This window comes from Suillus subalutaceus, assembly GCF_016647625.1.
Source record: "Suillus subalutaceus strain FC151 chromosome Unknown DFJ58scaffold_27, whole genome shotgun sequence".
NCBI classification, from domain to species: Eukaryota; Fungi; Basidiomycota; class Agaricomycetes; order Boletales; family Suillaceae; genus Suillus; species Suillus subalutaceus.
The window spans coordinates 34,980-56,382 of NW_024540276.1; the positions used below are offsets into that span (position 1 = coordinate 34,980).

Sequence of the window (21,403 nt, forward strand, 5' to 3'; positions counted from 1 at the left end):
GCAGGTCAGTGCAAGTTTATAATTAAGTTAGAACTGGAGGCCGTGCATGGCAGTGATTAAGCGGCCTACTGATGACAATTTTGTACTCATGGAGCGCATATTGTGTTTTAAGTTTATTTAAATTGTTTCACTGGTTACGACAGTGGCGTATTGACGGTCTTGGAACGGGCTTCCACACCGCTTACCGGTCTTGGCTAACATACGCACTGCGTCCACCATCGCAAGGCTTTCTTGTCTCTACGAATGAACCCAGGAGTCTAATAAAATCTGATAACGGACGACCTGGTCACGACGTTGACAATGCACCGATATTTAGTTGCGTTGCAACTGGCTCTCTGTTTATTTCCTCTCGTCTCCAGTTACACTTGGTCCTTCACTACCACACCCCAGCAATGCGCCACTTTATCCCTACAGATATCTGGCTCTGGCTCTCCTCCATACAGCGTTTTAGTCATTCCATATGGTCCAACGCCACTCCCGAATAACACAGAGGTCCGCACCATCGTATATCAACAGTTTGATGGTAGCTCCACCACTACCAGCTTCCAGCTCAAATACCCGTCCACATCCCAGTTCGTCGCCGTGGTGAGTCTCGTCACTTGTGACATGCCTCGTGTATAAGCTCACTAGTATGTAGGTCAGCGATAGCACTGGTTTTGGATCTGGCGGGACTAGCGTTGCTGCTTCAGTGATGAGCAGTAGTGACAGCAGCTGCTTTAACCCAAATACAACCGTCATGCCAGATTTTCCATTCAACATATACCCCACCAACCAGGTAGTCCAATGCAACGCAAGTAGATTGTGGTGGGACCCTACTCAAGTCGAAGGGTACGCTTGTCTCTCCCTTATACCAACCTCTTTCAAACAACATGTCCCAACAGCACTCCATCCTTCCAGGGTGTCATTCCTGGTGGACAATCCTTTTCAATTCCCGAAGGCCAGATAACACAGGTATCTGACCAGGGCACTGGGTTTAGCTGGATACCCTCTGTCCGCGAAGGCTCCACGCTTATCATAGTTGCCGGTGACGACCGTGGGCTTGGTACAGGAGGAAGCGGGCTGTATACTGTCTCACAAGGCATATATCCAAACAGCTCTTGTTTGACCTCCACCTCGCCCTCATCCACTATTGGTTCTCCCGCAGGTGGCACATACCCAACTAACGCCAGCGGTGCAGAAACCACCGGTGGCACTAGGCAGCAGCAGGTAGGCCATATTGTTCGCCACCTGGACGGCTATTTTTAATCATCTCCACGACAGCAAAACCAATGTCGGCGCAATAGTTGGTGGGTCCATTTCATATCCGTTCCTTCAATATCCGTCTTACGCGCTGTAGGTGGCGTTATCGGCGGCCTTGCTGCACTCGTCATCCTCGCGCTCGCAGGGTTTTACTTTATCCGTCGTAGAACCGCCGCCAAGGTCACGAAGGAACGTCCCGTCGACCTCCTCCAAGGTGATCCAGAAGATGATCGTGATTCAGCACGCGATGATCTCGGGAATTACTACCGTCCTGAACCCTTCCTCGCCACTGAGCCGACAGAAACATCTTCTATTTATGGACGTGAGGAGGGCAGAACTGGCACAATCACGTCAGGCTCACGTCACGGCACCTCGGATCGTAGACAGTCTGTACTCGGGAGTTTCAGCGATATGCGGTCTGCGACGCCTGACTATGAAATGGGTATCACTGGTGGTACTACTATCCCAAACAGCTCCCGCAAATCTCCCATGCCAAGACAGCTCCGGCCTGTTAACATTATTCAGCACGACGACGCAGGCACTGCAGACGAGCAGGCCGAGGGACAGCCAGACACCGTTGAACTTCCCCCTGCATATACTAATATTCGAAAACCAAATACAAATTGAATTATTCGCTTTAACAATTCATTTACTCACATTCCTAACCATCTTCCTTTTCTCTTTCGTTCACACTTTACATAGGTCGAAAGCCCTCGTTCATAATTCTGTGCATGTCCCTTGTTTGCATTCTCCTCGTACTTATCTCCCCGTCAAAAACTACATCACCTACATGTATCATGTCTTATATCAGCTACTGTCGTGATGTCACCCAGCTCCACTCGGATCCTCAGTATCGTAGCTTCATCCTCACGTACACGGATGCTACGTTGCAATATCATACCATGTAGCTCCATTTTCCACGATCACTCCACAGTATTCCAGTAGATGTGTAATCAAATCTTATATATGTAAGCCACTAGCTTACCAGAGTTCCCATAATCTACATAAACAATACCGAAAAACACAGGCTTTCAGTATCACTGCCTTTTGGCATAACAGTTAAGCGGACGACAGTCTTGACTAAGTTACAATATAGGCGGCCCGGGATATCTATAAAGGAGGTGTCATTGTAGTGAAACGGCATCGATGCGGTGTATAACTTGGTGCACTTCGCGACATTATTAGCGACATTTGTTCTCATTACATCATAACCTATTGACAGTCAGTACTCACGTACAAGGGGGCTCCTAACTTTACATACATGCCGGGCTGACACAAATCAGACACCAGCTTCCTTGGAGCAGACACTTGAAGTCTTTCGACGGATCTTCAAGATGACTTGCATAAATACGAACATGATGGTGCCGCCAGTAGCGACGCTCTAGACAGCGTGTTAGCCGAAAACCAAAAGTGCAGCTTGACATGGTGCACTCACCCCAGCAAAAATAGCAGGCTTCCACCAGATGTAATGCGACGTCAGGAAAGCCCCACAAATGGGTGCACCTAAGCTGAACGTGAGTGATGGTCGAGAAAAGTCAACGGCGCACGTGCCCAGGAGTGACCCAATGCCTGTGAATACATGTCAACACTCAGGGTATCACCAAATCCGGACCCACAGACTTACTAGATATTGCAAGTGCTATTCCAATTCGTGCACTTGTGCAGTGTCAGAGAATAACAAAGGCGGATGTCAAGTGATTACCCAATATGTGAGATTTCAGGAGTTAGACACGATACCAACGGGCTTATCATTGCTACAACTGGGGTTTGAAACTTAGTGAGTGTCAGAAGAACGTCAAGAACCTACGCACCGCCTCCGGAAAAGAACCCATAGCTTACAGCTATCACAACTACACTGACTACCGAGTGCAAGCCAACCATTGCAAATATCACAGCGGAAGATATCAATGAAGAGCCAACGAATGTGTTTGGGATGCCCACGTAGGCAGAGACAACACCCCCAGTAAGTCTTCCGATGAAAGAACCAGAATGAAGGGTTGTGAGCTGTCGGCGTGATAAGCGGTTCTTGACTGTTTAAGCAGTCTCTGACACACGCACTGAATAAAACGAAAATCCTTGGCCTAGACCATGCAGGGTGGAATCTAATTGGAGATAAATGGCTATGAAGAAGAATCCGACTTCAAAAGCAGCCAGCCTAAGCAGTGAAAGCTACTTTAATGTTCGTATCGTAGAGTGTTGTAAAGCATACGCACCCCACACAAGTACAAATGTAAGCACCATCTCTCGATGAGTTTTGCAAAACGCGGGTGTAGCTAACGGCCTGTGGTTGCGGTGGAAGCCTCGTTCGCATCAGGAGATTTGCGATGAGAAGCAGGCCACTATTCAAGCCCGCACTTGCACGGACACCATTTGCAAAGCCAAGTCTTCCATTGATAAGATTGTTGAGCATGACGGGGTGCAAGATTGAACCCAGTGACGCCCCCGCAGAGACAATAGCCATCGTAACAGCTCTGCGTCGCTGGAAGTGATGCGATACTATGGCGAAGGAGGGAACATTCGTAAGGCCTATTGCAATACCGCAACCGATACCTTGGGAAAGGAAGATCTACATACATAGCAATACGGTCAACGAAGCCACGCATAAACAGGAACGGGACTTGCTTGATAATATCCACCTGGTTTCGCTAGGGACAACATAAAAAGGAAGAGACATTGGAGGAGACAGCCGATTTTCATCATAGGGTAGCTGAAAATGTATGATCAGGGACGTCTTTATGCGGATTTATTGCACACATACAATGCACCCCGGTCAACCATCCGTCCTGACACGAGACCAAGTGATAATATCAAGAATCCATTAACACTTCCTATCCAGCTGCACCGTGGTAGAATTCAGAAACACTAGCAGCCAAGAAACGACCTAGGTAGATATAGAGCTTACTGACGCGATTGCAGATGGTGTTGAATTGGTTAGGTATGTCTGAGTGTAAAAGTCTGCATATCGTGATCGTCAGTTTGTCAAGTTTGTCTACGTAAGATAATCCAAATATGCTTGCCCTGGAAGACACCGTAAGCAGAGGTATATCTGAAACGTGTTAGTAGTTTGGGCCTATAAATGCTGAGTCGAATTTACCCAAAGCCACAGAATTGGATCAAGAAACTTAACGGCCGCGGTTGATGGTGAGTATGCAGCGATCGACAGGTAGACAGAAGCACTTACGCTCCCAGCACTGTGCCCCAAGCGGTAAAACCACGTTCGGGAAAATCTGGCGCATCCGACGGGTCGACAAGGCTGGAATTTCCAACGCTTGTGACGGGTTGTAAGACGCTCTCGGGAGCCTGCTTTGCAGTTTCATCACTGGGGAAAGCTGTAGACATGGACAATGGAGGCCAATTAAGCGATGGATGGGGCATACATACTATCCTACGATGGAGTTTAAATATGAAGTTGAGCAACCCTGAGGGAGGCTTGACGTGGCAGTGACGTTCTGTACTCACTACCATCGTCCCTAGTCCCTAGACCCTAGACTCGTGACTCACCAGTCTGACGGACGTCTTTGTTGGGGGGAATCGTCAGACTTGTCTACGGAAGGTATAAGCCAGGATGCTTCTGAGTTGTCCTGAGCCTCGTTCCACGTAGTACATAAACGGGCATACCGGTTGACTCCGGATCCACGGCTGGTGTCGGGATAACTTGAAAGAGAATACATATTCCCATTTTACCCAACCATTGCCGTATAGATGCGGGATCATATCGTGTACGATACGAGGTATATATGGCAACGTTGTGACAGCGCAACTCGAATTGAATACCCCTAGGACCACAAGCTGTGAAATATATTGAACATCTACCCTAGAACAATCACAAAATGCTCGTACCGCCTCTATCAACTCGCCATCTGTCTCTCAAGGTTCCGCAGCAGATGCAGCGCATCATCCGTGGCCCTTAAGTCGCCCTCAACATACTCAAATCTCTGTCGAATCTTCCCCTCTATGTCCTGAGCACGTTCCAAATTCCTTGCAAGGACGAACCCTCTAAGCACATTCGTATAAAGCCCAATGTCCAGAATCGACGGCGCTCGGTCCGCACAATCACTACTCGCGCCTGCCTGAGCCTGCGATCCACCATCTTCCTCAAGCCGTTCGATGATTGAGACTGCCACAGCCGGATCTCCATACTCAGCAAACCCTCTTGCCACAATACTCCACTGCACGACCCCAGGACTCAACCCAAAGTTCACCATATCCCTCAAGACAGCTGCAGCCCGCTCTGGCCGGCCGCGTTTTGCATGCACCTTTATAAAAGGCGAAAAATGAGCCGCATCGACTGTGCGCTTTGGGAGCTGCAGCAATGATGGTGCGAATTTGGAGTCGGGGGGAGAGATAGGCTTCTGGGATGTGCTGGAATCTGCGATGGCGAGGAGATATTTGTACATGCGCTCATGGTCGCTTTCCGGCGTTGACCAGACGAGAGCTTCCCAGACGAGGGCAGTGTGGTAGGGCGTCGGCCATAGCTTCTCTGAGATATCGTATTGGCGGTTAAGCATGTGCTTTGGAAGCGATGTTCTTTGGGAAAGCCGAGCACGGCGCTTGGATATTAACCTCATTGTTTTCAAAATAGTTCTGCGAGGAACGCCAATCATGTGGAAATGGTATGCAAAGACCACAAGGACGAGTTGGGGCTCATTGCGGGAGCGGTGGTAGAGCATCTCTGCCATGACCCATAGGGACTTGGCTTTGTGTGAGTGCTGGAATGCTTTTTTCCGCAAAGCGAGTAAGGCGCGTGTACGCCCGGTGGCATGGTAGGTATCCATGAAGTCAGAAAGGGTGTAAGAAGTGGGAGGGTTCGTTGAGATGATAGCGCGTCGGAGATAACGCAGTTGGGAAGCCAGCGCAAGGGTATCGGTGTGGGAACAAGTGCGCTTATCCCAAACGTCTGGGATGCTGCAAGGATTGCTGGATATTTGTCCGCGTAGTTCCTGAATGCTGGCTGTAAAAGCTTCGTCTGGGGAGTGCTCTAGGAGGAATCTAAACGTAAAGTCTGTGACTTGACGTTCGCGCGTTGCAGCGACGCGTGCAAGCTGAAGGCCGTGCTCCCCTCGGCCAGCCAGTACCTGATTTCTGATGACGAGACTGTAGATGCTCGCCCATTGTTCTGGAGTAACTTCCGCGTGGCCGGTTTTCGAGAGACCATCTGCCACTGTTTCCAGTTGTAAAATATACCTCTCAGTCGTGGCAGGACTCGCATAGCGGGCAAGGGTGCTCAACACTTGCGACTGTGCATCACCAGCGATATAACCTTTTGACGCCATGATGAGACCGAACCGCATGATGAGTGAGATGTTAAGGTAGTTCGATCCACGAAAAAGTTGCTGGCGGATATCCTTGAATGAGCTCCATTGTTCTATTGCAGTAGGCACCAACGAAAGCCATGCTGAAAATGCTTCCCCTCGATTTTTGGGCCCCTTCGTTTGAAGAACAGCTCTTGCTGCTCGTTCGTAGATGGCGTGCGGTTGAATGGGTATCTTGATATCCACCATCTCTTTCCTCAACGATTCCGCAACTGCGTAGTCCCCTGTGCGTATTAGATTTACTAGGGTGCTAGAAGAAGTCTGTGGCGTATATCCGGATGAACTCTGAGACACGGCCAATGTATACTCGGGAGTCATCTCCTCAAATACCGACATGTCAGGCGCTTGACGTGGAAGAGGCATGTGTTCGACCTCAATGGATGATGGTGACTGCGTCGAAATAGCGAGAGACGCGTTGAGTCTGTGACGTGCTTGAGACCAAACTTTTGGTGGAAGATAATCTAGGCGTAAGCGAGCACGGCTAGCATGCAGCCAAGGTGATTGGCCAAGCATCCATGTTGCCATGCAAAGTGCAGCACTAACTCTGTCTTTTCACCTAGTGGAGTACGAAAATCATGAGCTGGTCCTGGTGGTAAGTTCGGAGTAAAACCTTCATGTTCCTGAAAAGGAAGGTGTTTCAAAGTTGATATGTAGAGTCAGAGGCCCTAACCAATTTAGACTCGGACCAGCTAGTACAATGTGCTACATGCATAATAATGTCCTTCTCTAGTTTCCGAAATGCACCTGCAGTGTTCGCTAATACGGTATACTAGCATGCGTCAAGGCGGGGTTTCTTACTCTCACGGGCGTGTGTGAATCTGATGTATATTTTTTGGAACTTCAGTCACAGGTTCCTTCGTTTCCCCGAGCTTCACAAATATTAAAAATAGGTAAGTGCTCTCTCAAAATCTCATTCGACCTGTCAACACTCGCCCGCTGTCGCATTAAAATGCAGACTCTCTTCCAAAACATGATTCTTCCTTCATTAACTGTGGCACATCGCAGATCTATCATTGTTGTATTAATCATTGTGGTATGTCAAAAGCCTATCCCGTACCGCACACTACCCTCAGCTTCCCGTATAGTCGTGTGTATGTTATTATATGACTATCAGTCCAGAAGACGGCTACTCGTTTTCCAAAGTTTTATCCACAGAACAGTCGATGGACGAGACCCTGCTCGATTTGGCTCCTCCAGCAGAGACTCTCAAACCAGAGTTACACACCTTTGGCAATGTCATTTCACACGACCCTTCCGCTCCTCACCGAGCCAATGCTACGTTGATGATGCTGGCGCGTAACAGTTATCTCGACGGTGTGGTATGGAGTGTAGAACAATTGGAGGCGAAATTCAATCACAAGTTCAACTATCCCTGGGTGTTTTTGAGCGACGAACCCTTCTCTTACGAGTTCAAAAGGTATACCGTGTCACTATTAGCGCAGTTGGTTCATCGTGCATTATTAGGCGTGTCAAAGTGTTGACTGACGCGGATGTATCATTTGGGCTCATCCCTCGCGAAACCTGGGTGCAGCCGCCTTGGATAGATGAAGAACGAGCGCAGAAGGGACGCAATATGCTGACACAAGAAGGCATAATTTATGGCGGTAAGTCCATCATTGATCAGATCGTCTTCAATATCTTATCATTGAAATCAGGCAGTGTTTCGTGCGTATTTCCGTACAACCCATTCAGGCCGTGCCTCATCCTTAGACATTAGTTACCGTAATATGTGTCGGTTTAACTCAGGGGTGGGTGCTCCGCGCTGCGGGTTTAGGAGGGATGTCTCATTCCGCTGACCTCTGTGTAGTTCTTTTTCCACCATGAGCTATTAACGCCATACAAGTGGTACTGGAGAGTAGAGTCAGTTGTTCAGAGTGCCAGATGAATTAAGTGCTGACCCATTCTGTAGACCCGACGTGAGATTTTACTGTGACATTGAATATGACCCTTTTGTATTCATGGAAGATCATGACAAAATTTATGGTAAGAAATTTTCAGCAGTGGTCGAGCTGCTAAATCTGTATCCTCTGCCAGGCTTCACCATCTCAATGCCAGGTAAATTGACATTCCTGCTGTATCTTTTACAGCATGAACCACGCCCTGAACAGAACGGGAACCAACTATAACCTCGCTGTGGTCCGTAGTGAAAGGTAAGCATTAAACATCACGCTCTGTAGGCTGAACCTATTTTCCAGAATTCATCTCGGACCACCCCGAATACGTGTCACCAAACAACTCAATGGATTTCATATCCGATGATGCGGGCGATACTTACAACATGTGTCACTGTAAGAACCGTTCAACATCATGTTGGAAAAAGGTCACTGACGTCCGTCACTCAGTTTGGTCAAACTTTGAAATTGCCGATATGGATTTCTGGAGGGGCGAAGCTTACACAAAATTCTTTAACCATCTCGAGAACACAGGAGGATTTTACTATGAGGCAAGTTTAAGATCTCTTTTTTTCTGTTCGTGTCGTCTGACCGTAGACAGAGATGGGGAGATGCACCTGTTCATAGCATCGCCGCAGCCTTATTTACACGCAAGGATCAACTACATTTCTTTAAAGATATAGGTCAGCTTCGGCCATATCGTTTCGTGGTCATAACTGATCCGTTCAAAGGTTATAAATACGCTGAATTCGCTCACTGTCCCCAGGGTAGACAGTGGCGGGAAGGACACTGCTCATGCAATCCAAACGATAACTTCGGTGCGATTACACATCATGATTGAGTCTTGGCGATACTGAAAAATGGCCCAGATTTTGCGCAAAAGTCGTGCTTGAGACATTTTTTGCGTCTGGACGATTGGATGTTCGGTTGATTGAAGGCATACACCACGAATCGCACGATGTACCATGCGCTAGTTCTGCAGGACAATCTATCTAAGTCGTTTGACTATCAACTGTCTCATATGCCGTACGTTTTCTGTATTGTTACTTAGTCTCCTTAGTGGCTCTACTCTCTCAAGCTCGATGAAATATGCATGCTACGATAGAGTATTTTCGCTGGCAGGATACATCTAAGTAATCCTTCTAACGGGAAATGCCCGAGAACTAGAAGGAACGACTATCTTCGTTGGAGTCTAAGACTTGCGTAGGGGAGACTATGTAGGAATGCCCACCTCGCGACCCCTCGCGCCACAGGACTCGAACACGACCGTGACGATCACAATGAACTTCAGCTTAGGCATCAGAATAACATCAGAAAATAATTAGTATACACTTAAGAGACAAAGATGAAAGCTACGTAAAGGGACAACAGAGCTGCGTCAAACACGCGAACGAATATAATTAGCATATCCTCCTATTCCATCACGCTAGCTGGGCAAACTCCCCATCATTCCGAGGCCCTGCATCCCCTTCCAGCGGAGTGCTGGACGATACCTCAGTCGCAATCGTCCCCTGACCCGTGGTACCTAAGTTGGTAGGAGGGATGGATGTCCGACCGTTCTTCGCTAGTTCACTCCTCACACCATCAAGCATACGCTTGAGGTTAACGCGCTCATTCACAAGGGCCATCCGGGCACTCTCCAGACCTTTCCTTTCTTCTTCCAAAACCTCTTCCAATTCCTCGAATTGAGACGTTTTAAGCTCGAGTTTCGTGAGCGTGAGTTTGATGAGCGACGAGAGGGTCGAGCGGATATGTACGTCTTCAGCGTCTGCTAGGTTCTGGGCAGCTTTCGCAGAAGACTTGAGAGCAAGCTGAGCGGCACGCGCGACGTGCGACTGGGGTAATTTGGATTGCAGCTTCGCCGGTTTTGTGGTATCGGCGGATACGTCTTCTGCGCCTTCTGTATTTATTGGAGTGTTGGTCTCCGGCTCAGCGTTTGCTGCCGTAGATGCATCGGGAACGTCCTCATCCATGGCAGTGTCACCTTCCGCACCCTTTTTGTCACCAGACTCTCCTTTCTCGTCAAGTGTATTCTCCGTATCTTCCCTTGGGGCGCCGTCTGTCAAAGCGTGCATGGCTGTCTTTGCCGCTTCAGCGGCGACCCCCGAACCAACAACACCGGCAAGAAAGGCGACCACGCTCATTACAGGGTTATCTGCCTGTTCGAAAGGGATCCGCCCAAACCTTAATGGACCCGTGTCGCCTTCCGAGGCTATGTACGGGTCTTCAATTGGCAGAGCCAGGAATTTCCTGATACACTGCTGAGACGTACGCGTCCCCACATGGTCTTCGATTGCGCTCCAGTCATCGTCGAACATCTCGATACCTTCCAGTAACAGGAGTACCTCCTGGTCTGTCCAGTCGTCATCGGTCCCGGCATGGCTTACACCAGGCGGACTAGACGTGAGCTTAACAAAGTCCCCGCTAAACATCGTCGACGGGAAACGCCCGTCGAGATAGCACGGACCACACAGCTCGAAGTCTTTCACTTTCAACGAGTGATACCGTAGTGCGGTGCAATCTGTCCCACATGTGTCGCACTGGTACGACATGTTCCCTTTCGACGATACACCATTCGCGAGCGCATTCGCTTCGGTAGAAGTTACCGCGCGTGATGCTTTGGATGTCGTCTGGTAGATCGAATTCCGCAGCTCAAGTGACGCCAAACTGGAGCCGCTGTGTTGCTGTATTGGCTTCGGGGCACCGTTCATTGCTGCCGCTGGATGCGTGATAGTAGGGCGAGTCCCAGGGTGCAATGACTGCATGCCCCGAGGCGTGTCGAGGATCACGCGGAAATGACCGGTGAAAGGTGGTGCAAGCGCGGCTGGTCGCGCTTCTGGGTCGATCTAAAGAGCACTTAGTCATTACAAAGTGCTCAGATGACATTCCTGCCATTCGCACCTGATAGTTGATCAAACCCCACTGCTCCAGGAATGCATGCACGCGCATTATCGCGCACACGTCGCCTGCCAAGTTTCTCCGGCATGCGGTGACAGTCAAGTACTCCGTCGGCCGGAGACGATACGTATTAATCATAAAGTCGCGGTAATCTTTGTATATGGAGGGCGTTTTAGAGCGGTTTCTTGAGTTGAAAAACTCTGGGAGCGCGCGTCGTTCGACTGGGTGAATCTTGGACATGTCGAACCATGCAGAGTAGGAGGGAATAATAACATCATGTGTCTGCGCGGCGAGGTACTTTCTCGCCTGGTCCTCCAGTCGCAAGCGAGTAGCCTCTAGTTGTGCAGGGTCTTCATCATCGTTGTCGTCTCCGGACTCCGCTTCTTCATCAGCTGCTTCCCCCATTGACACGTCCCCGGCGTCTTCATCTCCGTCTCCCTCTTTCAGCACCCTAATCACACCGGAGCTATTCTCTGCTGATGCAGGGTCGCCAGTGTCAGGTGGAAGGTTGCCAATATCCCCGCCTTGAATTGGGTCAAGTTCGCTGCGCTTTCCCGGAGCGGACTCAGGTTCTACGGGCGAAGCGCCTTGACTTTTCTGAGGGACTGTGAGCTTGATTCGTTTTGCATCTGACGTCGACGACGGCGAGCCCGTGCGTTTTGGTGAGTCCATCGCGGTCAAGTAGCCGTTCAAATGTATGGTTAGAAAGAAACCAGTGTGCCAAACAGTTACAAATAACCATGGTGGCTTGAAAAATTGAACTGCACCTGAAGCTAAGTAGTTGCTCAAGAAGAGCAACGTCTTACCAAGTTAAACCATTTCTTCTCCTAACAGTTATCTAGTAGATTTTGCTGTCACCGCAAGCCATGTGCCTTTGCGTGGTGTTTTAACATCTTGGGAGCTTACTACCACCGATGATCCTCAAGCAGACAAGCAGCAGGATGGGCTCTATGATAGTCGCATCACACCACGTAGCATCTTATTGCACTATTGAACCTGAATTTGTACTCTTGGAAAGGCTGCCGCGGGTATCATTGGAGGGAAACGCAAATATCATCTTTCTGCATGCCGGATGAAAGAAATATAAGTACGTGACTTGCGCATTATGCTGATCGTCCATTAAGATTGTCTTCATCACTATTATCGAAAAGCGGCAGGCCACCCTCCTCGCGTTAGGCACACTTTCTGCAATGCTACGTATCTCGAGACGTTAGGGCGGAAAGAACAGGGGCGTCATCTGGGTTATGACTGCTAAGCGACAAGAACAACGATATTGCTCTGGGTTAACTTTCTTCGCCTCATGCCATCACTGTATGCTTCGGTGCTCGGAGACCGAAGTTGCTTCCTTCCAAGGGACCGATGATAAAAGGCTTTGATTCATGTACAGCAAGGCTGGTTATTAGTACCCGATAGGCGAACCTGAAAAGATGCTGCAGGTCCTCGATTGTGTAGGTTGCCTTCCTATTCGCCGATATTCGCTCCCCTAGCTGGAAGTATGCTGGAGCTGAAATCAAGTTTGTGTTTTTATATACCCACTGGGTCATCTTCACTTGTATTGCCTCTAGTGACCGTCTTTCTTTCCTGTATACAACGCGATGACTGCGCAGAGCAAGAAGATGCTTGGGGTCGCTCATAATCTGACAACCAAAATGAAAACTGCTAATTATCTAGCAATGCAATTTTAGCCATTAAACGATCGTGAATACGTCTTAGGTCTCCGCCGTGTCAACTATTCTGAGTCATGCGGCATATGGCCGCCCATCCATTTAGATCTTACGCTCATGTTTTGCACTGTGCAGTGCAGTGATCTTTAATAGGAATAATCATGCCGCAGTATTCTTCATCAAGTCATTTGTCTTCCAACGACGGCACCGTCAGAAGGTTCCAGTGTTTTAGCTGACGTGGCCCGATACCCCAACTATATTTAAGTGAACGGTGTCATCCACGGCATTCAAGTTGGGGTATGTCTTTCACCAGTGACATTCCATTGGATCCCGGCCTCTACGGGCTGGACCCCGCTGCACTTGAGTTCTTCCAGCAGCAAACAGGCATCACAGCAGAGGATGACCTGAAGCACCACATCCTCGCTGTTCAAGCAAAGGCTTTCGCGGTGAGTGATGGCTTCCATCGACGTAGGTCGAGTTTTATGGGACCTGTGTAGGTGACGCAGTACCACTGTATTTACAGCTTCGGATTCACAAGGCATGTCGTACTTGTGGAATTTATACTCTATGCCAATTGACATGTATTCCAGACTCAGAATTTCGAAACATCCGAAGTACCAAAGCGTGCTTCAGCTAGGTCGTGATTGCAGAAGCGCACTGCTCTTGGATCTCGGATGTTGCTGTAAGTGCATTCGGTTTATTCTGGTAGACTATGGTCATGGACTCGCCTCGTCATAGTTGGCAATGATGCACGCAAGGCAGTCACAGATGGCTGGCCAATCGCCCGAATTATCTCTACTGATCTCGAGCAAGGTACGCCCCACGATAGTCACCTCCCTGAACAGATAAGAAGAAATGCATATTTAGACTGAGACTTTATAACAACAGAATTTTGGGACCTCGGACATGTCCTCTTCCGGTCTACGCCGACATCTTTCCCCTCGCATTTCATTGCGGGTGACTGTCTTGATCCAGCTTTCTTATCATCCGAGTCTGGGTCTACGTCACAATCACCACCTGACTTGTCCTCGCTCGCCTCACTAAATGACTTGCATGGCAAACTTACTGCCATTCATGCAACATCCATATTTCACTTATTTTCTGCAGAGCAACAAGCATCGCTCGTCCGTGCTGTAGCTGCTTTGCTGTCTCCTGTGCCAGGGAGCATTGTATTTGGATCTCATGTCGGACATCCGAAGCAAGGTACCATACGGGAAGAAATGCTTGGTGTGACAGTGGAGATGTATTGTTATAATCCTGAGAGCTGGAATAAGCTCTGGGAAGATGCAGGTCCCTTCGAGACGGAGGCCGTCCTGAAAGAGGTGATAGCTCCAAACGGTGAAATCGGGTGGAGGATGGTCTGGAGTGCGACAATGAGCACGAAATCCACTGTATGAATCCGAAAGTAGAATAAATTTTTGTGCAGTTAGTCAAACATTGAATATGGATCACGTGATATTTCATCAGTCCAGCGCGTTTTGAAGCTCCTGCCAGTGCTTGAAGCTTGAAGTGTAGACCAATGCGTCGTGCCTCAGTCTGGATTTTCTTAGCTTCCCTGTGTGCTCCATCCTTTGCTCTATATCGGGGGGAAAATTATAGGGAAGATCTACGCATACAACCACTCAGAGATGGGCGAGTATCGACGACGTTCTCTTTTGTGACTGTTCTAGAGAGTGCAGTTCCACGAAATCCGAAGGCCTTGGGACAACTAGATGAATGTGAGTCTACCATCGCTATTTCTCACTCCTGAATTGCACGAGCTGCGCAGCCCAGCACTACGCCCTGTTCCCACTGACTCTTGGTCAAATCCTACGCGAGTACGCGATCACCGAGCTGCACCTCACTCTCAACGCTGGAAGATGGAATTATGACAACTGGGGGCATCCTCACGAAGCTGGGGTTGGCACTGGAGCTGAGCTATGGGCTTGGATGGGCGCTAGCGAGGTAACGACGTGTGTATGCTCAACGAATAGCTGTAATCATGTTCACTCATTCAATCTGTCAGAGTGGATGAACGATGGTCTGGTCTTCGAAACGCACTTTCAGGACTCTTTTGTGCTTCTCTTGGGTCACTAGATTCCAGACGAACATTGTCACCGACGGTCGCCTTCCCTTTATCCGGGTCTACTCCTACTTTTGCCCCACACGAACTTCGGCACGCCTCACTTCCTTCAGAGAACGTTTGCACGGAGAATTTAACGCCCTTCTTGAAGCTACTTCCGTGCAAGAGCTATGCAGGGCTTGCTTCACTTCTCAATCCTCAGAAGGTGTTTGATGCTGACTGGCATGGCATGGGGATTCACGTGATATGGAAGGAAGACACTGGTGTGGAATTAAAACTGACCTTACAAGCGGTATTCAATCCAGTGCGAACCAGCGCAGGGAAGAGACGAGGTGAACTAGCAACTGGTTTATGATATAACCCTTACTGACAATGTTGACAGACTGGAATCTTCAGTTACTGTTTGATCGCTCCATCGAACGATCATGCCCAGTAGCGAGTTCCAGTTCTATCACTGTTATTCTACCGGAACACAAGGACTACCAAATCATCCCCGAATATCCCGCCCATGTCGATGGTTTAGCCATTTATGACTTATCCTCCTGTGCGTCGTACAAGCATTTCTCTGTAATAAATGTGAACCAATGATGTATCAAAGCATCTAATTTCACGATTCCGTCCAACATTGCCATGTCCTGGCCGAGTGAGCATAGCTTCCAGTATCGTAAGTCTATCTCTGTCCGTATAACCAGCTCACTTATGATTCATCAACGCAGCACTGCCACCATTAATACCGGTCACCCCGCTCAGCGTGAAACGAACAATTCATGGTACAACGCAAACACGAGGCGTTCTATCTGTTTCTGTGACCAACAATTCTCCTCAGGAGATATTGGCAGGTTATCTGGAGATGATGCCTGCACTCCTCACGTTGTGGATGCACACTATGAAAGTCGAAATTAACTCACAGATACGGAGTATGACCTACGGCCATAAGAAGATTGTCTTTGCTAATTATATTGTGTATTTAGGCGACTTGCTTTCAGGACTAAAATATCATCCACCCTCGCCACAATCTAATGACCGCCTCTCTCCCTCGATGTTGCAAGCTGTCCTCACAATTCCACCAAAGACCACGCTCAAAATTTCCATGGAGGTCAACAAAGCTTTTCTAAAATACACCGAACATCCACCCGATGCGATGAGAGGCTGGGATCTACCAGGAGCTGTGTTTTTCCCGCTCCCTCAATCATCTCACAATACTTCTTCGAATGATGATTGGGAGAGGATTTATACCCCGACACTCCTTGTCGACCTTCCCACCCCAGATTTCAGCATGCCCTATAACGTCATTATCCTCAGCTGTACGCTCGTGACATTGATTTTCGGAAGCATCTTTAATCTGCTGACGCGCAAGTGGGTCGTGGTGGAGATTCAAGAATAGTTGGGGTAATCAATGTGGGATTACATCCCATTGTACTAATTAGTGCTCATACAACCTACTGTCCTTTTCTGGGTCACTCGATGTCTCGACCCTCGCACACGCCTTTTCGACGGAATTGATCCATATATATGTTCCGGCGGCATCTGTCGAAGTGCCTTCAGTTCTCGACTGGCCATAATATGTCCCACCACCAGGATCTATTCGAACTTCCGCAGTGATCCTTGTCATCCGTCGGAAGGGAGTATGGTCTGAGCCACGTGGCGGTCTGCCCCCGGTAATAATGATGGTCCATTCCGAAAATCACCGGGTTTGAAATTGACTGAGCATCCTGCATATACGATAAAGCTACAAGTGAGCAGAGTAGTGCGTTGGCTCACGACGTCTTCATTCCCAACACTCCCACAAGCATGATTGTCACTGGTTTGTCATTAGAGACCCTTTCAATATTAGTGGGTTCGGTGGTTGCACTGCGCGCATTGCAGCTCTTCTTAGATTTCCGTCGACTATTGGCAAACATTCAGTGAGTTAACCAGCTTTATCAAATTGTTTACATAGAATTAATTATCCTGCATAGTCATCTTCCAGGGCACAGAACAATTCTTAGTTCCTCAACTGTGCTCGGACGCCTGTTGCCTCCGACCCCCTTGTTGATCTTAGGTCATGATCATTTTTGGCTGTTGAAGCATGGCCGTACGTCAAACTCTTTTCATGTTGGTTCATTTACCTTGGTTAACGTAAATTTCGGAAGCCTTTGCGGAGAGGGGCCTCGACATAATTTCCGCTGTAAGTTGCTTGCAACACTGATGTATCAGAGGCCAATGGTTTTAGGTGGCATGCTGGCCGAAAGCAATGGGATCGATGTTGATAGCAGACGTCAATGTGATCAAGGTGTGTCTGTTTCGGTCTTGAAAGCCTGACAAATTTGATTAATCGTATGAAAGGACATTGTTTGGTCTCGTGGAGAACGCTTCCCAAAACCTCTTGGCCAATATACTGTATTAACATTCTTCGGCGAAAACATTATTGCTTCCGAAGGCAACGAATGGAAGCGTTACCGCAAAGTCGTCGCACCTGGGTTTTCAGAAGTTAGTAACTGATGTCCATGCGTAAAATAGAGCTTCCTAACCCATGACTTGAAGAAGAACAAAAGATTGGTCTGGGATGCCACGACACAGATCATGCTCGACCTTTTTGATACAATGTGGGCTGGACAAGAAGAAGTGGTTGTCAATCACTCCGTAGATTTGACTTTTCCAGTGAGAGCTCTTGAGGCCACCTCCGTGCTTCTTGAATTTCATTCGGATAACTAGATTGCCCTGTTCGTGATCGGGGCTGCAGGTGAGCATGATCAGCATTATCAATAAGTAGCTGTCAATATAGTGAACTCGTTATAGGGTTTGGTCGTCCTATATCCTGGAAAAAGGACGATGTGATCCCACTCGGACACCAGCTGACTTTCAAAGATGCTCTCCGCACAGTGACACAGGACCTCACCCTTACAATTTTAGTACCGAGATGGGCCATGGGGCTCACTAAAAGTTTCAGACGTGCAAGGCTTGCCTTCGATGAATTGCATGTCTGTACCACAGTTGTGGCTGAACACTTGTCATTTTTAATGACCCCCTTTTGTAGCGATACCTTACAGAGATGATTCATGAACGGCAGGAATCCAAGGACGAAGAAGATAATAACGACCTCTTATCTAGTTTGGTGTCAGCAAATGACAATGAGAATTTGTCGAAGGGTGAAGTAAGGCTGAGCGATAGCGAATTAATCGGTAAGCTACAATTTCAGACTCTAGCAGAACATGACTACATCGTCCGACAGGCAATATCTTCATAATCTTGGTCGCGGGACACGAGGTACTACGTCCCTTCGACACTTTTGTCTCACGCTGACAACTCACAGACGACAGCCCATGCACTTTCTTTTGCGTTCGCACTATTGGCTTTACATCCTGATAAGCAAGAAGAAATGTACCAACACATCAAGCACGTACTGTCTGATGGAAGAATTCCTGTATGGACCCCTGAATTACAGACACCTGTACAGTCAGGCTCACAATATTTTTAACAGACTTATGATGACATGCCGTCATTGACCTACTCTTCCGCGTCAGTTTGCCTCTAAATCGACCGGGTTATGGGCTGACATCGTAGCAGCGTGTTCAACGAAGCACTGCGGATGTTCCCCCCTGTATGTTGGTGGGAGCGAATATCTCTGAGCGATTTTGTTGACGTCAGGTGCAGGTTTGCGCTGTGCCAAAATCGAGTGCCGAAGACACGACCTTCACCCTCACAGATGTGAATGGGACGCTAAAAACAGTCGTTGTGCCTAAAGGATTGGATCTTATACTGGACGTGCCTGGGCTTCACTACAACCGTAAGATACTTGCCAGATACAAAGAGACGCAACAACAACCTAACACACGACTGCAGCTAAGTACTGGGAAGATCCATTCGCGTTTAAACCCGAACGATTCTTGGGCGACTGGAACAGGGATGCATTCCTCGCCTTCAGTGGTGGTAAGTCTCTTGACATCTTGCTCAGAACGAACTTGAAGACGCCCATACCAATGAAGGTTATAGAGGGTGTGCAGGAAGAAAGTGAGTACATTGTCATTGTTCTTGGTCATTCATTTGAATTTGCTTAGGTTCGCCGAAACCGAGGGAGCAGCTGTTCTCACCATTCTAATTTCGCAATATATTATTTCGATCAAGGACGAGCCGCAATTTGCTGGCGAAACGTATGAGCAGCGCAAGGCAAGAGTACTCGACGCACGAAGTATGCTCACTCTGGCGTACGTCGAACTTCTGCTCCTGTAAGATGAAATGTTGATGGCTGTTTAGACCAACCCGCCTTCCCCTGGTATTCAGACGGAGGACTTAAAGAGTATAATAGTACATCGATTTCGATATGCGTGCAAGTACAATATAAGCTGGGCTTGGCTTTGACGTGAAGTATCTTATGACTACATTAGATGTTCAGTTTGACATCTCCAAGACGATTCTCCCTGCTACTTTTCCTTCCTTGAGTGCGTCATAGACCCTGTGAATCATGTCAGCTATGTGTCCTTACCATCGCAAACTACTCACTCCTCGAGCTCTGAGAGACCCTTGCACTCATACCTCACTACTACCTTACCTCTCGATGCGATTTCCAGAGCCTCGACGGCATCCTGACGATTACCAACATATGAACCAATGATGTTGATGCTCTGCAACAATTCTTGAACAAACCAAACTCAAATATTTCCTCACAGAACCTACCTTGAATACGGTGAAAAAGATGGATGCCTCGAGCTTTGCTTCACCCGGCAGCCCTACTGCCATCAGCGTTCCTCCAGGTCGAAGGTAATCAACAGCTTGCGTATAACCAGATGGACTTGCAGTGGTGACGACAGCACAGTGTGCTCCCTCGCCATCACAGGCTTCTCGCACAGCCTGGACAATATCTTTTGCCTCCTTGAAGTCAATCCATTTTTCGGCTCCAAGCTCCAAGCACAGTTGCTTCTTCTCGAGGCCTGTGTCTGAACACGACGATATCAGTCTCCACTCAAGTATGTATAGGGCGAAATACCTATCGCTACGACGCGGAAGCCCATAGCCACCGCGTATTGAACCGCTACTCAATAAGTCAGATCGGCTCATTAATATCAACTGCAGTAGTGAGACAGACCCAAGTGTCCGAGACCACCGCCCGCACCAGGCAAGGCAACCCATTCGCCAATCTTTGCACGGCTGTATTTGAGAGCTCTATATACGGTAACTCCCTTGATGCAACATGTGAGTGGATTACAATTAGTTAGAAAGGCTATAGCTTTACCGCACAAAGTACCGAGGCCGCGGCGTTGCTGTCTAGATTTTGTGGAATAGGGGTAACATGATGTACGTAGGAAACCTAACGAAGTCAGCGACACATTTATAATACCTGGAAGTCGACATACTGTGTACTGTGCGAATGTGCCATCAACGGTGAATCCACTTAATTTCGCCTTAGGACAGTCTGAATGTAAAATTGAGTATCATATTCAACGTTCAAACGTTTAACTCACTTTGCTCTCGTCCATTGCGGCATTGCTCGCAGTTCAGGCAAGAGTACGCAAGCCACTTGATGCCGACTCGATCACCAATCTTCACAGGACATTCGCCAGTGTTTTCCCCAATGGCAACAACCTCCCCTACACCTTCATGCCCGCCAACAAGAGGTGTATTGGCGTGAAGTGGCCAATCATCTTTGCTGGCGTGCAAGTCCGTATGGCAGACTCCAGTGCAGGACAATTTGATGAGGCATTCGCCTGGGGCAAGCTCAGAAGGTTGCTTGACCGGGTGATCCCTCTTTATTTCGAGAGCAGCTCCATGATGCGGCACGACTGCAGCGGTTTGTGTCTTTGGAATGTTCGACATGGATGATGATCGATGAAGGTTGTATGAATGGTGATTGTACGGGCCCTAGGCTAATAGCATTTATATATCATCATTGGAGTCATATGACACTGTTCTAGCTAGTTGGATCACGCCCAGACAAGCCTGGAGCTTGAACCGTGCTGAACCTTAAGCTTGGTACCTGTGAGTTCATTGCCGCAGGCCTAGAATCCCTAAATAGATGGTCGATATTCCCAGTACCGCAATGAAGTCACTGGGTCTTATCAAGGTCTTAGTATCAGGTTTTTGCGGTATGTAGTTCCGAGTCAGATTTTATATATCGCCCCTGTGTTTTTCGAGGGCCTAGCTCAGATAGTAACCGGCTATCATGATGTTGATGTTGAGAGTCGATCGGTCCGCCTGAGGCAGTGGTTAGATTTCTCGATTATTAGAGCGCTGTCGCTCATGTGTCTTTATCTACCACCATGGCTTCGTTTATCGGTCGTCTTCAGCCGTCTTCCTGTATCTGTCGCGTTTGAATTTGATCTAGCAAGTCTTGGTGCCGGCTGCGGAAGGAACCGGCATCTA

The 21,403-nt window shown here is 48.4% G+C and overlaps 9 protein-coding genes across 9 annotated transcripts; 5 read left to right on the forward strand and 4 right to left on the reverse strand.

The window, feature by feature from the left end:
* Positions 1-60: 60 nt before the first annotated feature.
* On the forward strand, positions 61-2,323 carry DFJ58DRAFT_776015 (uncharacterized protein). Its single transcript, XM_041389485.1, has 4 exons — positions 61-585; positions 638-828; positions 882-1,186; positions 1,337-2,323. The coding sequence occupies exons 1-4, from the start codon at positions 301-303 to the stop codon at positions 1,864-1,866; spliced, it is 1,311 nt and encodes a 436-aa protein (XP_041246266.1). The 5' UTR covers positions 61-300; the 3' UTR covers positions 1,867-2,323.
* On the reverse strand, positions 2,258-4,920 carry DFJ58DRAFT_237546 (major facilitator superfamily domain-containing protein). Its single transcript, XM_041379396.1, has 17 exons — positions 4,858-4,920; positions 4,617-4,807; positions 4,421-4,568; positions 4,334-4,360; positions 4,257-4,285; positions 4,146-4,194; positions 3,998-4,075; positions 3,862-3,946; positions 3,453-3,805; positions 3,298-3,394; positions 3,051-3,243; positions 2,942-2,999; positions 2,864-2,895; positions 2,791-2,808; positions 2,675-2,742; positions 2,473-2,620; positions 2,258-2,407 (listed from the first exon to the last, which is right to left on the reverse strand). The coding sequence occupies exons 2-16, from the start codon at positions 4,702-4,704 to the stop codon at positions 2,519-2,521; spliced, it is 1,425 nt and encodes a 474-aa protein (XP_041246267.1). The 5' UTR covers positions 4,705-4,807; positions 4,858-4,920; the 3' UTR covers positions 2,258-2,407; positions 2,473-2,518.
* Positions 4,858-7,160, reverse strand: DFJ58DRAFT_776028 (uncharacterized protein). The gene has a single exon (XM_041389486.1). The coding sequence runs from the start codon at positions 7,074-7,076 to the stop codon at positions 5,088-5,090; it is 1,989 nt and encodes a 662-aa protein (XP_041246268.1). The 5' UTR covers positions 7,077-7,160; the 3' UTR covers positions 4,858-5,087.
* A 70-nt stretch (positions 7,161-7,230) lies between these two features.
* Positions 7,231-9,554, forward strand: DFJ58DRAFT_776033 (glycosyltransferase family 15 protein). Its single transcript, XM_041389487.1, has 14 exons — positions 7,231-7,584; positions 7,637-7,968; positions 8,016-8,155; positions 8,207-8,216; positions 8,269-8,299; positions 8,359-8,411; positions 8,461-8,534; positions 8,586-8,606; positions 8,660-8,701; positions 8,747-8,839; positions 8,894-8,994; positions 9,045-9,126; positions 9,175-9,261; positions 9,313-9,554. The coding sequence occupies exons 1-14, from the start codon at positions 7,501-7,503 to the stop codon at positions 9,372-9,374; spliced, it is 1,212 nt and encodes a 403-aa protein (XP_041246269.1). The 5' UTR covers positions 7,231-7,500; the 3' UTR covers positions 9,375-9,554.
* A 310-nt stretch (positions 9,555-9,864) lies between these two features.
* On the reverse strand, positions 9,865-11,746 carry DFJ58DRAFT_715318 (SWIRM domain-containing protein; the record flags this gene model as incomplete). The annotated part of the gene is made up of 2 exons (XM_041384115.1): positions 9,865-11,289; positions 11,345-11,746. 2 exons carry the CDS (start codon positions 11,744-11,746, stop codon positions 9,865-9,867), a joined length of 1,827 nt encoding a protein of 608 aa, XP_041246270.1.
* A 1,367-nt stretch (positions 11,747-13,113) lies between these two features.
* Positions 13,114-14,468, forward strand: DFJ58DRAFT_776048 (uncharacterized protein). Its single transcript, XM_041389488.1, has 5 exons — positions 13,114-13,451; positions 13,503-13,543; positions 13,596-13,687; positions 13,744-13,818; positions 13,894-14,468. Exons 1-5 carry the CDS (start codon positions 13,305-13,307, stop codon positions 14,400-14,402), a joined length of 864 nt encoding a protein of 287 aa, XP_041246271.1. The 5' UTR covers positions 13,114-13,304; the 3' UTR covers positions 14,403-14,468.
* A 56-nt stretch (positions 14,469-14,524) lies between these two features.
* Positions 14,525-16,940, forward strand: DFJ58DRAFT_870842 (GPI transamidase component PIG-T; the record flags this gene model as incomplete). The annotated part of the gene is made up of 6 exons (XM_041394303.1): positions 14,525-14,723; positions 14,774-14,957; positions 15,011-15,399; positions 15,450-15,611; positions 15,666-15,731; positions 15,784-16,940. 6 exons carry the CDS (start codon positions 14,525-14,527, stop codon positions 16,449-16,451), a joined length of 1,668 nt encoding a protein of 555 aa, XP_041246272.1. The 3' UTR covers positions 16,452-16,940.
* On the forward strand, positions 16,823-19,461 carry DFJ58DRAFT_776059 (cytochrome P450). Its single transcript, XM_041389489.1, has 17 exons — positions 16,823-16,971; positions 17,026-17,141; positions 17,200-17,234; positions 17,280-17,339; positions 17,393-17,536; positions 17,591-17,707; positions 17,875-18,027; positions 18,084-18,269; positions 18,360-18,470; positions 18,528-18,565; positions 18,614-18,647; positions 18,701-18,833; positions 18,890-18,976; positions 19,033-19,057; positions 19,105-19,251; positions 19,301-19,340; positions 19,410-19,461. The coding sequence occupies exons 1-16, from the start codon at positions 16,859-16,861 to the stop codon at positions 19,338-19,340; spliced, it is 1,539 nt and encodes a 512-aa protein (XP_041246273.1). The 5' UTR covers positions 16,823-16,858; the 3' UTR covers positions 19,410-19,461.
* Positions 19,196-20,897, reverse strand: DFJ58DRAFT_776067 (chaperonin 10-like protein). The gene is made up of 9 exons (XM_041389490.1): positions 20,506-20,897; positions 20,398-20,456; positions 20,277-20,351; positions 20,130-20,223; positions 20,031-20,075; positions 19,721-19,980; positions 19,547-19,668; positions 19,301-19,499; positions 19,196-19,251 (listed from the first exon to the last, which is right to left on the reverse strand). Exons 1-8 carry the CDS (start codon positions 20,855-20,857, stop codon positions 19,436-19,438), a joined length of 1,071 nt encoding a protein of 356 aa, XP_041246274.1. The 5' UTR covers positions 20,858-20,897; the 3' UTR covers positions 19,196-19,251; positions 19,301-19,435.
* Between the last annotated feature and the right edge of the window lie 506 nt (positions 20,898-21,403).

What these genes read in the sequence shown, in the direction of transcription:
- DFJ58DRAFT_776015 (XM_041389485.1), top strand. Translation starts at nt 301, where the DNA reads ATGCACCGATATTTAGTTGCGTTGCAACTGGCTCTCTGTTTATTTCCT. An exon ending in CATCCCAGTTCGTCGCCGTG is followed by an intron (nt 586 to 637) that starts GTGAGTCTCGTC and finishes ACTAGTATGTAG; the next exon opens with GTCAGCGATAGCACTGGTTT. An exon ending in GACCCTACTCAAGTCGAAGG is followed by an intron (nt 829 to 881) that starts GTACGCTTGTCT and finishes ATGTCCCAACAG; the next exon opens with CACTCCATCCTTCCAGGGTG.
- DFJ58DRAFT_237546 (XM_041379396.1), bottom strand. Translation starts at nt 4,704, where the DNA reads ATGGTAGTGAGTACAGAACGTCACTGCCACGTCAAGCCTCCCTCAGGG. An exon ending in TGCTTACGGTGTCTTCCAGG is followed by an intron (nt 4,195 to 4,256) that starts GCAAGCATATTT and finishes CACGATATGCAG; the next exon opens with ACTTTTACACTCAGACATAC. An exon ending in AGCCTGCTATTTTTGCTGGG is followed by an intron (nt 2,621 to 2,674) that starts GTGAGTGCACCA and finishes CACGCTGTCTAG; the next exon opens with AGCGTCGCTACTGGCGGCAC.
- DFJ58DRAFT_776028 (XM_041389486.1), bottom strand. Translation starts at nt 7,076, where the DNA reads ATGGCAACATGGATGCTTGGCCAATCACCTTGGCTGCATGCTAGCCGT.
- DFJ58DRAFT_776033 (XM_041389487.1), top strand. Translation starts at nt 7,501, where the DNA reads ATGCAGACTCTCTTCCAAAACATGATTCTTCCTTCATTAACTGTGGCA. An exon ending in TTGTTGTATTAATCATTGTG is followed by an intron (nt 7,585 to 7,636) that starts GTATGTCAAAAG and finishes CTTCCCGTATAG; the next exon opens with TCGTGTGTATGTTATTATAT. An exon ending in CTTCACCATCTCAATGCCAG is followed by an intron (nt 8,607 to 8,659) that starts GTAAATTGACAT and finishes CGCCCTGAACAG; the next exon opens with AACGGGAACCAACTATAACC.
- DFJ58DRAFT_776048 (XM_041389488.1), top strand. Translation starts at nt 13,305, where the DNA reads ATGTCTTTCACCAGTGACATTCCATTGGATCCCGGCCTCTACGGGCTG. An exon ending in TACAGCTTCGGATTCACAAG is followed by an intron (nt 13,544 to 13,595) that starts GCATGTCGTACT and finishes CATGTATTCCAG; the next exon opens with ACTCAGAATTTCGAAACATC. An exon ending in CTCTACTGATCTCGAGCAAG is followed by an intron (nt 13,819 to 13,893) that starts GTACGCCCCACG and finishes TTATAACAACAG; the next exon opens with AATTTTGGGACCTCGGACAT.
- DFJ58DRAFT_776059 (XM_041389489.1), top strand. Translation starts at nt 16,859, where the DNA reads ATGATTGTCACTGGTTTGTCATTAGAGACCCTTTCAATATTAGTGGGT. An exon ending in GCCTCGACATAATTTCCGCT is followed by an intron (nt 17,235 to 17,279) that starts GTAAGTTGCTTG and finishes CAATGGTTTTAG; the next exon opens with GTGGCATGCTGGCCGAAAGC. An exon ending in ATTCCTCGCCTTCAGTGGTG is followed by an intron (nt 18,977 to 19,032) that starts GTAAGTCTCTTG and finishes ATACCAATGAAG; the next exon opens with GTTATAGAGGGTGTGCAGGA.
- DFJ58DRAFT_776067 (XM_041389490.1), bottom strand. Translation starts at nt 20,857, where the DNA reads ATGTCGAACATTCCAAAGACACAAACCGCTGCAGTCGTGCCGCATCAT. An exon ending in CCGCAATGGACGAGAGCAAA is followed by an intron (nt 20,457 to 20,505) that starts GTGAGTTAAACG and finishes TTTTACATTCAG; the next exon opens with ACTGTCCTAAGGCGAAATTA. An exon ending in CGGTGGTCTCGGACACTTGG is followed by an intron (nt 20,076 to 20,129) that starts GTCTGTCTCACT and finishes CTTATTGAGTAG; the next exon opens with CGGTTCAATACGCGGTGGCT.